At 29.7% G+C, this 18419-nt stretch overlaps 1 protein-coding gene across 1 annotated transcript; it reads left to right on the top strand.

Moving 5' to 3' along the window:
- Nucleotides 1-351: 351 nt before the first annotated feature.
- On the top strand, nucleotides 352-18006 carry LOC107456614 (proteasome alpha5 subunit). Its single transcript, XM_043044161.2, has 9 exons — nucleotides 352-507; nucleotides 1322-1418; nucleotides 2959-3085; nucleotides 7648-7715; nucleotides 7938-8045; nucleotides 10767-10828; nucleotides 12544-12646; nucleotides 15126-15212; nucleotides 17844-18006. Exons 2-9 carry the CDS (start codon nucleotides 1323-1325, stop codon nucleotides 17919-17921), a joined length of 729 nt encoding a protein of 242 aa, XP_042900095.1. The 5' UTR covers nucleotides 352-507; nucleotide 1322; the 3' UTR covers nucleotides 17922-18006.
- Nucleotides 18007-18419: the final 413 nt, after the last annotated feature.

The following is an 18419-nucleotide window of genomic DNA, read 5'->3' on the forward strand; positions in this document are numbered from 1 at the left end:
AGCTCATTCCTGTTGCCATCTTCCGATGGCGATCAGAGGTGCGCTAGTCGCATAAAGTGTAAACGGCCCATCCTCTCGCATGCCAAATAAATTGCATCCAGTGAGAATGATTCCTTAGTTTAACTAATGGTCTTTTTCACTGTTTAATCAATCAGGTAAATAGAGCTTACTATTAAGCACTCAGTGTTCACTTATCGTAACTGACCAATCTTAATTAACACAATGCACTCACTATTAATAATTTAATTAATGAGATTCTTATTTGGAATTCGCATGCGTGAGTTTTTCCCATACAGTGTGAATGTTCCTTATCACATCAGTGGAATTGACCCTGTAACTCATGATGCCATTTATTGGTTTCTTATAATTTTTTTTTTTTTGAACACCGGTATTTTAACTGTAATTTTGTGAAGAATTTTATTGTTGTGTCATTTTAAGTTTACAGTTTACCTTTTTAGAAATTAAATATTTCATATTTATAGTCCCGTTCTATTAATATTTGTAAAAGTATGTTATAATTTCTAATGAATTTTGAAGAGTGCTTTTAAAAAGTTCTTTAAGATATTAATTGATCGTAAATTGGTTGATGTTACGAATTAGTTTAACTAAAATTTGATGTGTGATTTTTTTTCTTCTAAAACTACTATTAATATGTTCTTTTTAATTTCTTTTTTCATTTTAAGTGTTGTGTCATGTGCATGCTTATATTTTTTGGTTTAGTTTATTCAATTCTATAGTTTAATTTGTTACGAAGAATGTGTTTCTTCCAAATACATTACTTTGGTTTTCTTAATCTGTTGTAGAAACTTGTTGATTTATGAGAAATGTATCGATACACCACTATTGTCATTAATTTGCTGAATGACTGAATTTTTCTAATTGAATCAATATTTAGTTTAAATACTTTGGTTAGAAGTTGAGAGATTTACCTATGGAAAGATTATCTAGTGTTGAAACATAGTTTGCAAAAACTGATATTTGAGGGAGTTGATGTTTAAAAAAAGTAATTTCTAAAATTTAAAAAATGATGCATCAAGGCAAATGTAAACAAAACGTTTTAATAGTGTTTTTCGAATCTAAACTATTATAATTTTTTAAACATAATCTAACGAACCATGTTAAGTTTCTATGTTAAGACTATGTTAAGTTCTTTCGTAATCAGGATTATTTATTATTAATCTTTTTTTAAACTCTGCATGATTGAGAGAAATATGTACTAAATAATAAATTATGAAGATTTTAATTTTGAATTGTATCTATTGTATACATTTATTTATGTAATGATTTCATCATTGAATAATGAAATTTTTTTTATTTCTAGAATGTTTATGACACGCTCTGAATACGATAGAGGTGTAAATACTTTTTCACCTGAAGGACGTTTATTTCAAGTAGAATATGCTATAGAAGCTATTAAGGTAAGTTAGGGTTGCGCAACCTGAGGCCCGAGGGCCACATGCGGCCCACCGATTGTTGATGTGTGGCCCGCGTGAGCTTCTGAAAGCAATTAAAAAGTTTATTTTAATTTGTTTTAATAACATTATAAATGTTCTTTAATTAAAACATTTAGTTCAAATTTATATCACTCTACATAACGCGTTGATTTTTTGCACTTTCATTCTGTAAACATCTTATTGGTTAGAATTTATATCCTCCCCCCAATGTTAATATATATACATATATTTGGTCAAATAATTATTGTGAAAAATGGAAAAAGTTTTTTTTTTAGAAAAGTATCAATTCTTTTTAGTTTTAAATAAATTCAACTAATTCAAAGTATTTAATTTTCTGCAAATATGTTATTAAGTTTACTGATAAAAAAATACTTAGTGCTTAGAACACTAATGTTTATATAAAAATTATCATATTTGCCGCTAACAAGACTAAATATGTGAGCCGCTCCTCGTTAATCTACCTGTTATGCAAGTGGTCCTTTCACTCAAAAGTTTCAAATAAACTAAATTATGATTATAAAAATAGTTTCGGTAAAATAAAAGAAATAAAAAAAAACAGTGATTTTTGAACAAATTTTGTCAACAAAAGTGTTGAAACTAAATACAATAGTCAATATATTACTTACAGAAATTTTTTTGATTGAGATTTTGTATTTGAAAAAAAGTTTTTTTTGTTTATCGAAGTCTGGTGGCCAATTAAACAATTGCTGCTAGTTATCACTCATTTATTACTGTTGTTGAATATTCACTGTATGGGAATTTTATTATTTTTCTCAGTAAGTATGGAATTATTGCAGTTATTTTAAATTACTTTATTTCATGAAGTTTCTAATATTTTTCTTTCATTTTAGAAATAACACTAGTAATGTTTACCTTATTTTGAGAAAAAGAAATGCTATACGTAATTAATATTGGGTTTATTTAATCTGTTAATAGCTGGTGTTTTTAAATTGTAACATTGCAATTGTGCACAGCTAAAAACCAGGCTAAATTTTGTTTTAAAATGTTCTACAGTACGGAACCCGTTATCCGGAAAACCAAAAAACCGGAACGATATTCGATAAATTTTCCCGCAATTTTTAAAAAGAAAATTTTTTTCCTCATAAGATTTTAGGATTTTTCTGTCTTTTTTGAAAGATGTTTACATTACCATCATTTCAGAAATAATCATTAATGTATTACCTCATCGTTTTTTCTTATTTTTAAGTTTATTTTCAAATATATATATTTTTTAGTTAGGTTTAACACTAAAAAAAACGGCTTTTTGTAGTGATTCAGAAAACCGGAAAAAGCTGTTATCCGGAATAGCGATAGTCCCGATCGTTCCGGATAATCGGTTCTCTACTGTATTTCAAAATAGTATATACTTTAAAAATTTTTTTAAATCATTCACATTTTTAATAAATATTTGTTTTGATGCTTCATTTGTTAAAGTGTATACAGAGAATTAAATATCTAATTTTGATAAATCAATATTTTTTACTAAAAGATATTTTACATTTAGCTGGGATCAACTGCTATTGGAATTCAAACAAGTGAAGGTATTGTTTTAGCTGTAGAAAAGCGAGTGACATCTCCTTTGATGAAACCAGTTACTATTGAAAAAATTGTTGAAATAGATAAACACATTGGTTAGTATATAATTTTTTTTACTGTCAATATTGTCTTTTTTATTGTCAATGTGTAATTTTTCTTATTTTTGCTCAATACATTCTGCATGTCTGCTAATTTAAACACGAAGAGGAAGGAAAAATAATGTGATATATCCGAAATTCTGATTTAACCAAAATGTACATTCAGTATCTTAGTTTTCATGCCACAGTCTGAAATTTTGAATTTCATGAAAGCTGTTAAAGTCTTAAGTCCTATTTTTAGGGAATAAGATATTTCCACAGAAGCAGGGTGCATTGCAAAAATACTTATTTTTGTTTTTTAAAAGTGCTTAATTTTCTTTTTCCCAAAAATAAATTTCTTCATTACCGAGCCGATTGTTACCATGAATTACCCAAAAAGCATAGTTTCCGTAATCATGTCATGAGTCACTCATCTGCAGTTTGTTTTGGCTTACTGTTAAGGTCTGGTTTCTTAGGACAAGCGGCTTATCTGGGCGTCAGCGGGACGTCAACGTCACGCTGACGCCAACAAAATACTGGTTTGTTAGCTCAAGGCCTGGTTTCTTAGAACTAACGCCTTATCTGGGCGTCAGCGGAAAGTTGACGTAGATCTGACGCCAAAAAAATACTTTTTTGTTAGCTCAGCGTGAGCAGTCGGTCCAACGCAGACATTATCTCTCATTGCGCATGCGTTAATAACGTAAACAAATATTTATTTTGAATTTGTATTGATTTTGTTATTGTCGACCAGTGTTTTAGAGAACAAATAATGACTTTGTTCAAGAAAAAACACATTATAGCTGAGCTAAATGAAGAGTGCTATGTTTAATGAAGAAGCTATGTTTAATGTCAAAATCAAAATCTTGGCTGATTTCAATGTGCTGTTGGATGTTGTCCGCCATTGCTTCTGTGGTTAACGTCACTCTGTAATCCAACTGCAGTTGAGTTGGACGGCAATTGAAGTTCAAGATAAGCGTTCGATGACGTATACTATCCAACTCACAAATGGACCAATCAGAGGTTAGCGCTGATTTCCAGCTGACGGCGTCCTGTCCTAAGAAACCAGGCCTTTACCTGTCGCTGTAATTTAATTGTGCATGCATTGAACTGAATTTATTGGGAATTCCTGCACTTTATGCATGCAGCTCTGTTGCATTTTGATAGAGTCTTAGGATTTTTGCTGAAAAACCTAATTTATTAAAAGATTTTTAATGCTTTTTTTTCTCCAAGTGCTTGGATTTTTGTGAAAGGTCTTTATGGGCTCTTGTATATTTACTTTAAAGATGAGTTGTAATTTACTATGCTATAAAATATAATTCAAATACTATATGTAAAGATGCCTTGCTTTTGCACTGTTATTCGCTCTCCTTTGTTCTTCTAAAAATTTGTTCTTTTGATTACTTTCTTTTTACTTGGGGAACAGGACAAATATTTTTAGAAGCCAATTTTAAGTGATATTTAAAACATTTAATTGTCTTAATTATTATAGTCAATTTTAAGAAAATTTATGTTTTTAATTTGATATATTACTGTTTAGTGGTAGCTTGGGAGATGTCAATAAAAATACTAGTGCACTGGAGCATCATTCTTTAATATAAAGCTAACAATCTAACAACTAATAAAACTCTAAAAAGGTTATTCATAAAACATTTAAAAACTGGTTATTAAAAGCGATTAAAAACTTAAACTGGTTGACTGCGAGCATTTCCTCTAAAGGTGGGTGTCAGCAGGAAAACAGAGTATCGGGATGAGATTCCTGAAAAAGCAAATGATAATTGTAAAAGCAGCAATAACAATTGTAAAAGCAGAGAGAAGATTGTTCACTCCTATCTGTAGCTTATCAGTCTCGTTCCTCCACCAGTATCCTTCTGCGTAGGAACTACACTCCTTAATCTTCTTACCTCTGGACCTCAACCACAATCCTTGATCTTCTTACCTCCGGACCTCAACCACAATCCTTGATCTTCTTACTTCCGAACCTCAACCACAATCCTTGATCCACCTACCTCGGACTTTCATGGTTTCTTTGATCTGTGCTTTTCATGTTTCTGTGCCCCGTTTATTACTCAGCAAGCTGACACAAATAAGTGCCTCTACAATTACAAAAAAAAAAATTATATATGTATTCAGAAGTTTAATATTTTTTTCTAATAGTTTAATATTTTTAAAATGTTTTTTTTTGTATATATTGTGTTCCTCTACTTTTATTTGAAGAAATTGAAATAAAAGTGGAGAAAAACTCGAAATTTTAAACTGCTCACTTTTTGTTATTCTGTTATTTTTCTGTATCTTATGTGATTTTCTAGGAAAAAAAAAGATTTCCCATTTAAAATGCCTAAGATCTCTAATAATTCAAGAAATAGAAATAATATCTGAAGTATAATACCAAATGAATATATTGAATCTTATTTTGTACTATAATAGTTTTGTTTTATTTTTGATTTTGGTTTAAACCCTATAAATTTCCTTTAATTAAAGTATATAATTCAAATTTGTATTATTTATTAAAATATGTATGTATGTATCTTTCTACACTTTCATTCTATGAGCATTAAATTTTTCCTTGTTAAAATTTATATTTTTTGCTAAATCAGTTATTGTTAAGAAGCAATTTTTTTTAAAAAAATAGTATCAGTTTTTTCATTTTTGAATAAATTCTGATTATTAAATATATTTAAATTTTCTGCAAATACGTTACTTAGTTTCCTGAAAAGCAAGCAGCTCTTGAGTTACAAAGTACAACAGCTTTTTCAAAAAGATCGATACAGTGTCATATCGATCTTTTTGAAAAAGCTGTTGTTCTTTGTGACTTGAGCTGCTATGCTTGCCATTGCATCCTTAAATAATCCCTTAACTTGAGACATTTTGGATTGCCGCCTCCAACTTGAATACCTAGCATCCCTTAAGAAAACCTTTGTTCTCCAGTGGGTTCCTCCCCATTGCGGGGTTACGGGTAATGAAAATGCAGACTACTTAGCAAAAAGGGGGCCCTTATTATTCAAACTTCTGCGCACATTATAGCCTTCTTTTTCATCAAACAGCTTATTAAGAGGACCTTTAAGACCTGTGCTCATGAAGAACTTATCGACCGTACTGCTACTAAGTCTTGGAGGACTACCATCCTAAATTTGCGAAATGGCCCAAGACAAAGAGTGGTGGCTGAATTCCGCTTGGCCACCGGTCATGACTGTCTGCGGAAACATCTGTCTAAATTTGGTATCGTTCCTTCCCCGGTATGCACTCTTTGCAGTTCTGGTGAGGACATGGACTCCACGCACCTTGTCAACTGCCCTGCACTTTGCGGGAATTATATCACTGAGCGCTATTGGGAAGCTAGAGACATGTTGTGATTAATAGACTCTGTTGCAGCATCTTTTGTTTCTGTTCTTATTTTTAAATGTTTATGTATGCTGTTACTGTCTATAATCTGCCATTGGAAATAAAAAAAAAAGTTTCCTGAAAAAAATGTGGTATGAAAGCTTATGTTGTTTTAAAAATTATCATACTTGCCGCCAATGTGCCTAAATATGATTATATTTAGGTGCCTTCTAATTATTAAATATATTTAAATTTTCTGCAAATATGTTACTTAGTTTCCTGAAAAAAAAATAGTGCTATGAGCGCTTATGTTTTTATAAAAATTATCATACTTGCCGTCAANCAAACTTCTGCGCACATTATAGCCTTCTTTTTCATCAAACAGCTTATTAAGAGGACCTTTAAGACCTGTGCTCATGAAGAACTTATCGACCGTACTGCTACTAAGTCTTGGAGAACTACCATCCTAAATTTGCGAAATGACCCAAGACAAAGAGTGGTGGCAGAATTCCGCTTGGCCACCGGTCATGACTGTCTGCGGAAACATCTGTCTAGATTTGGTATCGTTCCTTCCCCGGTATGCACTCTTTGCAGTTCTCGTGAGGACATGGACTCCATGCACCTTATTCACTGCCCTGCACTTTGCAGGAATTCTATCACTGAGCGCTATTGGGAGGCTAGAGACATGTTGTGATTAATAGACTCTGTTGCAGCATCTTTTGTTTCTGTTCTTATTTTTAAATGTTTATGTATGCTGTTACTGTCTATAATCTGGCATTGGAAATAAAAAAAAAAGTTTCCTGAAAAAAAATGTGCTATGAAAGCTTATGTTTTTTTAAAAATTATCATACTTGCCGCCAATGTGCCTAAATATGATTATATTTAGGTGCCTTCTAATTATTAAATATATTTAAATTTTCTGCAAATATGTTACTTAGTTTCCTGAAAAAAAAATAGTGCTATGAGCGCTTATGTTTTTATAAAAATTATCATACTTGCCGTCAATGTGCCTAAATATGCGTGTAGCCCTTTACTCATATATATTCACTTATTGGAATCAAAATTTTTGGATACCGAGAGATCACATTACAAGGCAGACACTGTCTGCTTTGTGAATGTTTGTGTAATTGTTTATGCGTAGTAGGCTGCTAGGTTTAATAAAAAATGTGTTTAGTAGCCACCTTTGAGGAGTGTCACTAAAGTGAGGTTTCATTGCGTTAATTGTAAGTTTATGTCTTAATGCTTAATTCTTTTACTGATAGGTTGTGCTGTAAGTGGGTTGATGGCTGATTCAAGAACTTTGATTGACAGAGCCAGAGTTGAAGCTCAAGTGAGTATCTGTTAGTTGATAATAATTGTTTGCAATGTAGCCATTGAATTTGAATTTAACTTGTTTATGCCCACTTTTATCATTTAAGGACAATCTAGGAGGATTAATAATTTTACTGCTAATTTTTTATAATGATTTTTTATTTCCTTTTTTTGGATTCATTTTATTTTTTTTAACTTATATATTTAGAATTTTTTAAATATTTTATTTTTTCCTCTGCAGAACCATGTGTTTGTTTATGAGGAACCAATGGAGGTGGAAAGTATTGCACAATCTGTATCTAATGTAGCTATTCAATTTGGTGACAGTGATGATGATGGTAATGCTATGGTAAGTCTTGTTATTTTGAATATACCAAAGAAGTCCTTATATTCTAAGATGAATGGATGCCAGTTAAAAAATTTGCCATAGAGAAAATATCATTATTTTAGGTTTAGAGACCTTTGCAGTTATATAAGTTGATGGTACAAAATCCTAAGTTAATGTGATAAATTCGAAAGTATATAATTACGATTTTTAATAAATAATGAAGTTAATGCTCATTATAAATTCATTAAGGCCTTTAATACTTATTTTGTAAATAAAAAGTTCAAAAGTGTAGACAATTTTTATCTATTTAGAGTATATGTTCTAACATGTAGTTTATTTTACTTGTCAAATGTTAAATTTTTATGAAAATTTATGAGCTTAAAAAATAGAGTCAGGCTCATATTGTCCTCTAGACTGTTCAAAATCTCTTTATCTATAGGTGATGAGGCAGTTAACAGTTCTTTGTTCACCACTGTTATTTTTCCTGTCATTTTTAATATCTATACTGATTCCAAAGTCCAAACTTTTAATTGCAGTTTTCTTCGTTAATGATGATCCTGGGTACCACTCTTCAGTCCTGAGGGCTGAAATTAGTCTTGAGAAAAGAGCTAAATAAAATTCATTTTCAATTTGTTTGTTAAGTTAAGTTTAACAAAAGAAAAATACATTCTTTTCTTTATAGCAATGCAATAATTATTTTCTGTTAAAATAAATCAAAAAGAAAATTTTTTTAATATAATTTATGAAAAATGATCAAGTAATGATGCCACACCCCAGTGAAACAATGGAATTTACTAAATTTCAACATCTTTTTGGGTAAACAAACTTTGTATTGTTAAATCTAAATTTGCTTAAGCCCTGTGGCAGATTTTTTCGAGCTTTCTACGACATACCTCTCTAATTCTAATATCTTTCTGCAAGACACTTTTAAAAATGACAAATATACATGTTACTAATTTAAAGTAACAGAAGCGTTTTTATTCTAATATTATGTTGATATACTTTCATTTTGTAGGGGAAAAGACAAAAATTTTTTTTCGTCTTTAGTAAATCATAATCACATTAAATAAAATCTTGAAATCCGTAGCAGTAACTTCTGAAAAAAAAAACAGATCGGCTGCAAAATCACACAAATCGGACTCTTCAAAAAGGGGTTATTAAATGCTTGTTTTCAGTTTGAGATCCAGTTATTGTAATAAATAATGCAGTATTAAAAATATTTGATTTTAAAAGCTATGTGGATATCAATAGTGATAATTGCATAAAAAAGTAGAACGGAAGTTTCTGCAGAAAAAAAAAAAAACTTTTTACTTCATTACTCTTTATTTTTCATTATTCTTAAATAAGAACAGAAGAGTCACAAGCATTTTTTCCCCCCACTCCTATGCTCAAGAAAAGTAATCTTTTGAATATAATACTGAAGAAAAGAAAAAATCTTTCGACTATTTCTGCCAAAACGAAAACCAAAGTTTTTTTCTTCCGAAGGGAATGATCTTTCTGCAAGAACTCAGTAACGCTCTGCGACAATGTCGCCATGTTTGCCCCGATTCTGCCACAAGGAGTAAGTTTGTATTCTTTCCTGACATTATGAGATACTGGGCATAAATGAATTAAGATCATTTAAAAAAAATGAAATTTATAGATCTAGGACAAAACATTAATGATCATGAAGTGAAAAGTAAGTGAAGATATTAACCCCTTAACGATCGGTTAATTTTCAAGAAAGCAATCGTAAAAGTGCCTATATTTTATACACGTATTTGATTAGTGCTGACATCTAGTTTAAAATAGACTAACTACTTGCAATTACCTTAAAAATATCCTGGTACTGCAAGCTGGTGTGTAAAATGAGAAATAAAATGTTTTCTGGGCAAAAGAAATGAATTAGTTTTATTCTTATTGGCGCGTTACTACTGAACACTCCAACTCGGGAATATCACAGGAGCGAGAAATAGAGGGCGAAACCTCACCCCGTCGTCATTTTAACGGGAGTGAAAAGGAAGGGGTTAATAACTCCAAGAAAAAGTTTGTTATGTAATTCAAAAATTGGTTTAAAAGAATATACAAGATTAGCTGTAGTTTTTGTTTTGTTTGCTTTACTCTTAAAAATAGACTAATAAAAATCATTATTTTAAAAAAAACAAAAAAAAAAAACAAGTTTTTGGTGTAATATCTAGGTTTTTCTCATGACACACAAGCTGTTGATTTCTGAAAAATTCTGTTAAATGATGCTAGGCAGTGTTAATTTTCAAAAATAAGTTCAGTCCTGAAATATTTTTAGACTGGATGAAAATCGAAAAAAAAAAAACTCTGAAAAATTAATCATAGGACGATAACCACTTCATCAGATGGCGAATATTTTGAACATTATTTTATGCTCCAATTAAAAATTTAATTATAGGGGAACTTCACTGTGGGCAGGCCCTACTCTATCTTTTTTTTTTGTTAATGTGCCCTTAATTGACTCTTCAGCACTTAGCTTTTTTGATTGCCGAAATGTTGAGGATAAAATTAATTTTTACTCAATTGTTACTCATACCATTACATATTTAAATGTTTCAGTTGTATTTATTTTCAATTTGAAGAAAACATAACAAAAGATAATTTTTCAAATTTTCCAAAAAAAGTGCAATTTTTCAAAATAAGAAATGTTGTTGTCTTAATGAGATTTGTTTCTATGTAGTGCATATCTTTATTGATTGATTTTATTTTTTCTGATGACTTTTAAATTTTATTTTGTAGAGCCGTCCTTTTGGTGTAGCTATATTGCTTGGAGGAGCAGATGCTAAGTCAGATCCACAGCTGTATGTAATTTTCATTGCATTTTTTTTATTTCAGTTAATATTCTCTATTGTTATTGCTTTTCCTTTGTAAGTAAAATGTGAATACTATCTTGAAAGCCACAAAAAACATAAGTAAAACATAATAAAGCTTAATAAATATAACAATTTTAAAATACACATTAAAGAAAGTTAGTACATTGAAGAAAGAATTTTTTTTAATGTGCTGTGTTCAGAGTGTAAAAAAGATTAATTTAAAGTTTAATAAAAATTTTTTTTTATACAGATGCAGTCAATGTTACTCAAATTTTCAGTTTTTATGCTATTTTAACAAATTTAAAATTAATCATTAAATTTTGCTCAAATGCATAACTTTAAAAAAAAAAAATTCAATTTTTGAAGGGTTATATTCAAATTTATAGCATTTTTTAAGTGTTGTCCTAAATCTGTGTTACATCTTAATTGATACATCTGTGTTACATCTGATATTACTAAATCTGTGTTACATCTGATATTACATCTTAAGTGTTGTCTAAAAACAAAAGCCTTTCTTTATTTTTGAGTTTAGCTCATATCTTTCATTGATATTAAAATCCTACTAGTTTTGGAATGAGTATTCATCAAATCTATAGTCACCAAATGTCTTTAGAAAATGGTTAATTCAGACACCAACCATGTCACCTTACCAAGTTCTAAATTTTTGATTGCTAAGTTTTAGAAAATGGGATGTGTGCTTGGCTATAGTTGAATGAAAAGATTGTTACATGTGTAAGCAAATGAGTGTTAAGAGCTTGTCATAAATTTTCATTAAATGAAAAAAGAAATGAAAGATAGATAAATAAAAATAAAAAATTGAAGTAAAATTATGTTATAAAATTGTGGCAGTAAAAAAGCTGTCCTAAAAAGTTGGCAATGCAGCAGTTGGTAATTAGAGATGTAACTGTTAGAAAGACTGTTTGTAAGCACCGTTTTCCTACTTGCGGTTTTAAGACTAGTGCACTTTTTGGCCTGCGTTTTTAATCATAAATAAATTACTGATACACGAGCCCCAGAAATCTGGCCTGCACAATATATGGCTGGAGGGCTGCATGTGGCCTACCAGCATTCAGTTTCTGTGTCTTGTTAATCTACAACAGTTTAATGTGAGTGTTAAATTTTTAATTTTGAAGAGAATCTGCTAATGAAATCAAATGTATAATGATAAGGTAAAATAAAAAAAAATAACCAAAAGAAATATTTGATGTAGTTTTTAAAAATATGTACTCATGGTGTTCTTTTTGAAAATAGTTCGTCTTATCAGAAGCATGTATATTATACAGATAAATAAAGTTTGATGCATTAAAGATTATATAATAGCATGTGTTACATCTTTTTAAAACTTTTTTATTTTGTAACATATACTTAAATCTCTCAACAGTTTGCAATTGGCAGATTTTCAAAAAAAGAAAAAAATAAGAGAGGAAAATGACACATATAATTGCTGTTACAATTTTATAAATGGCTTGGTTTCTTGTTAATTTTTTATAATTCTCATTTGGAGCTTTTTTTAGAAATATCCTAAATTTTTATGCTAAAAATAGATTTCACATCAGTGCAGTAAATATAATAATTGTTTTTAATGAAATGTGTCATTTCTGAAGGATCAGTTGTGAGATATTTTGTGTTATATATTATGTTATAATTATTATACTATGTATCTAAAGGATTTTGTAATTTAGTGTTTGTTTTATTATGCCTAGATTTCATATGGATCCTTCTGGTACTTATGTTCAATACGATGCTAAAGCAATTGGTTCCGGCTCTGAAGGAGCACAGCAAGCTTTGCAAGAACGCTATGATAAGGTATTAAAAATGTTTTTCGTTAGTGTTGTTAGATTAATTGTATTTTATTAGCAATTCTTTTATTTTTATTATTTGGCTTAGAATCAATCTTATCATTAGAGAAATAAATCAAAACAGCTGAATAAATAGAAACAGCTATAATATTTATGCAGACGTGCCAACTCTCCCGCATTTTGCGGGAGTCTCCCGAATTTTGAGTTATTCTCCCGCCCTCCGGAATTGATTTGAAAAACTCCCGAATTTTACTGCGATCGACGGCCAAACTCAAAATTACCTAATTTTTCCGCGAGTGCGAAGGTAAGTTTTTCTTTCAGCTTGAATTCCATCCCCTCTTATCAAACTACCATCTGCCTGAAGCGTAGCTGAACATGCTTTATTTTCCCCCCTCTTCAACGTTACCTCTAAAAACACTCCTATTTCACCCGCCCCCTTACACTGGGGGCGGGTGAAATCTTCCTCTTCTTTCGTGTGGAGTTGAATGCAATGACGTCACATGTCGTTATCGAGTGACGTCCGTTCAGGAGTGGGGAAACTCGTACTCTCGATAGTTGGAATTGATATTGTATCTTGCTGTTTTTATAGTTTTTAATGCGTATTTTTCCACGGTTGGCAACAAGCTCGTAAACTAGCAACGTGATATCAATTATTCGTTTAGTCTTCGTATATTTAAAAAAAAAAAATTTCAAGGATGTCTTAAGTCGAAACGGAAGTATGGATCAATTTCAACNTATTATAATATTGAGTTTATTGTCTTAGGAGAATGTTTGTTTATTGGCATTCTGGTTTTCATTATTTCTTGATTTATCACCAGGGCTCAAAGTTGTCCTTATATGTCCTCAATTATTAAGCATTTCAATAAATGTCCGGAAATGTTTGATTTTCCAAAACTTTTGTTGAAATTTAACAGGAAGGGAAAATATTATCTAAAAAAGAATTGAAGAAAATTCAAATTCAAAAATCATGTTATATGCTATGAAACAAAGTAAATAACAAAATGAACGATAAAGTTTTCCTAGCGTGTCCAGGTACTATATTAATCTACTTTCAGTATTAAAGACAATTACTCGTAATTTGATGGTGTAAAAGCATTGGATGGTGGGGAAAAAAGTTTTATCTCTTTACTCCCTCCTCATCAGTGCATACTCTACTATTTTTCAAAAGAGAGTCCTCGTATTTTTATTTTGCTACGACTTAGCGATTTTTTATATTTAGATTTACAATTTTCTCCTTTTTTTTGCAAAAAAAGAACCAAAAAGAATTTTGAGTAACTTCTTTTTTTTAAAAAAAAAATCCAAGTTTTTTTTTAAAAAAAATTCTTTTTTCACTTGATTGCAGGAACTACTGAAACTATTATCAATTGTATATCTGGGAATCCATATTGGTACTGTACAAATTGCTCCCATTAAAGATTCAGCATCAGATTCTATAACCGTGTCATCTTTTAAACAAAAAATTTTTGTTCATGTTTTTCTTTGGAAGATATATTTTAGCTCATTTTCTAAGACAGATGCAACATTGACTTGGCTAATAGAGAATAACTGATCTTTATTTTCGTAAGCTTTCTGATTCTTTTTTAAAATGCCTTAAAGATCAAGAAATAATGGAGGTTTAAAATTTTTTGAATTCTTGTAAATAAAACTATCTGAAAGGAGTTATAATCAGTGTATCTGCGCACCTGGAAAGTCATGAGAAATCATCGAAAGTCATGAATTTTGGTATTGAACAAAATTTGTCATGAAATGTCATGATTTTAACTATTTTTAAATAAAAAAAATCGAGGAAAGTCATGAATTTAGGTTGCCGAAAAATCTAATTTTTAGATTGGAATTTACCCTCCCCCATTTCATGGTGTTCTGAATATCTGAATTTGTAACAAAATCTCCACTCACAGTTATATTTTATTAAAATATAAAATGTTTTTATCATGTTCTTTAAAACTTATGTTCTTTCCAAAAATGAAAGCAAAAACATTTCTAAAGAAAATTATCTTTTAAACTTCTGTGATTTCAGAAAAAATAAATAATAACAAAAATTCTATTTTATAAATTTAAAATTCTAGCTGAAGTAAGCCAGTCATTGGTGAATTTTTTAAAATTCCGAAATGAGAATAGAAAAATCAGGAGTATTTCTTTCCTTTCCGATGAACAAGAAAAGTATCTTTAGAATATAATTCTGCAGAAATTTTTTTTTTTTTNATCTATTTTATTGCTTCAACTCTTTCTTTACTCTGTTTTTTAAATTTAAAATCTATAAATATGAAGATGCAGAGTATAACAGTTTTGGTTATACCTATCATTTCAATTAATGTTATTATAATGCTTTTTTAAATTTATTGTGTTTTTGTCAGAGAAAATAGAAACTTCGTTAAGTCATGAAAAATTCTTGGAATTAGTCATAGAAAGTCATGAATTTGAAAATCTAAAATGTAACAGATACCCTGTATAATGATTAATATTTCAAACAATATTGTTTATTTTAGCGCATGACATTAAATGAGGCCTTAAAAGCAGCTCTTACTATACTGAAGCAAGTAATGGAAGAAAAATTGAATTCTTCTAATGTTGAAGTGAGTACTCGTCTTAAAAAAAATTTATTAAAATGGTATTTTGGAATTGCTAATTTGATTTCATCATATATTTTTAAGCAAGTTTAAATTAAAATGTTTTTTTTTTAAAAAATTTTGTAAAAAAACTGTGTTGGAAGTATGTTTTTTAAAATATAAATTTATATTGTCAATACAAATGATCTTGTTATACATTTATTTGTTTATTATCTATTTATTTGTTTATTTATTAGTTAGGTAACTTAACAGAAATGTATGTACATTTAAATTAATGAATAGAGTTATTGAATGCATTATATATATTATATTTTTTAAAATATCTAGATACATCTAAATACTATTAAAGCTGTAGACCAGTTTTACAAATTCAAGCTCACGATTTGTCTTGTCACGCTTTTTACTAAATAAAAAGGGAAATTGATGATGTGATTTTGATATATTTTTTTAGTTGTGTTCAGCTATCATTGTTTTTCTGAAAAGTTTGAATTTTAATTTGACATTCATATTTTTTAGTTGTGTTTAGATATTGTTTTTCTGAAAAGTTTGAATTTTTAATTTGACATTCATTTTAAACTTTATTATGTGTCTGAAATTATTATATTGTTTCAATGTGTTTAAAATGAGTACAAACCTGACGATTCTGAAGGGGGAAGACTGGGACAATTGACTCAAGGCCCAGGAGTGCGGTTAAAAGTTTCTTACAAAAATGCGGTGCTTTTAAATTATTTTTTTTTTGAAAGAAAATGTCTGAGTATTACTTATATATATATCTAAATAAAAACTACAATTTTGAATAATCTTAGTTTTTATTTATTAATAAAAAATAAGACTTTTTGTGGTATAAGGAAGGGACCAGTAAAACCTGTATCCAGCCTTGAGTACAAATGTGAAAATAAAGATTGGTCCATGATGGAAGACCAGGGGTCTGTCCAGGCCAAATTTACTGCCGTTTAGCAGTACTTCCACAAATTCAACTTCAGAAAATTTCACAAAATACTTTTTCTTAAAATTTTATTTGTGTATCCCGTCAGAAACGATAAATCTATATTTTTACCAAATTTTTGTGTTGAATTTTTGATATAATTTTTAATTTTTACACATTATATCTAAATTTTTACAAAATAGGTACCTCACAGAAAAACCTAGACAGACCCCTGAAAACATTACTCTTATCGTATCATAACTTGCTTACAAATATGTTATTTAAAAATAAAAGATTGAATAATTTGTGAGGGAAACCATTACTCTTTGAATGTGAATTCAAAAGGAAATCGTCCAACAGTGGACTGATTAATCCCAGCAGATCACTGAAGTCGGGCATCACTCGCTGCGGTCGGTGTGATGGTGGGTGACCACTTGGTTCAGTCTGTGTAGGGTCCGAGGGTGTGCAGTATATTGGTCCTCATTAAACTGTTCTACTATAAAGTGCTAGACTTCGCACGCAAGTCGTCGGACTTCCGAAGCTGGGGTCCATACCCTCTGCAGAGGATCAAAATTTTGATAGCATGTCTTTGAATCATCCTCAGGGATGTTTCCCAGCCAATACCCCTTTGTGCAACTCTAGTGCAACGTCAATGAACTACAACATCAAATGGAAGTCCTCACCTCACACCTAAAATAACTTGTTTTTCCCTTTGGTAGATCACAGCAACAAACTGCTCAATTACATTTGTTCAGGTTTTTTGTTCTTGTTTTTTTTATTGCATTTTTCAATGAATTGCAATGCATCATAATTTGTTCATAAATCTCATTAAAAAAATATTTAACAATCTCCTCTAACATTTATAAACTATTTCCTGTTTATACAGGATCATAAGTGTATATAAAATGTATGCAATTTCCTTTCATGTTAAATTGCGTTACTTACCCACATTGATTAGGACTAATTGGTTTATTGTAGTTGTATAGTTGATCTTTAGCGATGAAAACTAATTGCCTTACCAGTTGGTTGTGGGGATTAATAATATAAATGCTATCAAATTGAGGATTCGGCAATGTGTAATTCTTGCAGCAAGTGCCCAATTTTTCATTTCAAGAATCTTGTCACATTCAATGAAGAACTTGATCATGCTCTAAACTTCAAATAATCTAAATAAAAAGAAAACACGAAAATAACAAGGAAATGAAAATAAAGAGATTGAGTTTTAAACAGAAGTGAGGTACAGATTGAATGTTATAAAAATATATATCAATATTTTATTATTTTTTAAATTATAAGGACTAATTGATTTAATATAGTTGTAAAGTTAATCTTTAGTGATTAAAATTGATTACCTTACCAGTTGTTAGGATAAATAATATAAATGCTATCAAATAAAAGATTCTGCAATGCGTAATTCCTTCAGCAAGTGTCCAATTTTGCTTCTGAAGTATCTTGTCACATTCAATGAAAAATCGACCAAATTAATCAAGCTCTAAACTTCAAATAATCAAAATAAATAGAAAACAGTGAAATTACAAGGAAATAAAAATAAAGAGATTGAGTTTTATGCAGAAGTGAGATAGACTGAGTGTTATTTCGAATTGACTATGTAAGCATGTTAACCAACTTTCTTTTCTACAGCAAATTTATCTTAAACATGTTTATGCTGAAGATGTGAAATTTTTTTACATACTTTCATCATTTATTTCCAGGTTGCTACAGTAACCAAAACAGTAGGTTATCATATGTTCACAAAAGAAGAAGTTGAAGAAGTTATTAAAGGAATTTAATTTTTTTGTGTTTGTTTTATTTTTTTAGTAATATGTCTGTTAAGAAAGTGATCAACTAATAAATAGCTCTGCTTTTTCTATCAAATGTTGTCTTTCTTTTTAAGTTCAAGTATTTCAGTAATGTATCAATATTTGTTAAAAAGGTATGTTCTTTAAAAAGAAAAAAAAGTCTATTGTAAATTTGTTTAAATTCCTTTTTCAAATTGTAATTTATCTTTTTTTAAATAAAGAAAGGTTTTAGTATGAGGAGTTGGGGAGTTACTAATACTTATGCTAAGTTGACAGGGTGCATAGCGTTTTTAAAAAGTGCTCAAAGGTGTTTTTTTTTTACGATTTTCGTTTTTTAAAAGCTCTTAAAGGTGCTTTTTTCATTGGGTGTTTCTAAAAAGTGCTTAATTTTTCAATTTGAGGTTTTTCCTTTGCCATATGTTAATTTTCGCTTCGAATTATGCAAAAAAAAACACAGTTCACATTGTTCTATTCAATGTTTTCACAATT

Source organism: Parasteatoda tepidariorum, chromosome 4 (genome assembly GCF_043381705.1).
Source record: "Parasteatoda tepidariorum isolate YZ-2023 chromosome 4, CAS_Ptep_4.0, whole genome shotgun sequence".
NCBI lineage: Eukaryota > Metazoa > Arthropoda > Arachnida > Araneae > Theridiidae > Parasteatoda > Parasteatoda tepidariorum.

Coding starts and splice junctions, on each gene's coding strand:
- LOC107456614 (XM_043044161.2), top strand. CDS start 1,323: ATGTTTATGACACGCTCTGAATACGATAGAGGTGTAAATACTTTTTCA. Junction 8,046..10,766: donor ATGATGATGGTAATGCTATG/GTAAGTCTTGTT, acceptor TTTATTTTGTAG/AGCCGTCCTTTTGGTGTAGC. Junction 10,829..12,543: donor GCTAAGTCAGATCCACAGCT/GTATGTAATTTT, acceptor TATTATGCCTAG/ATTTCATATGGATCCTTCTG.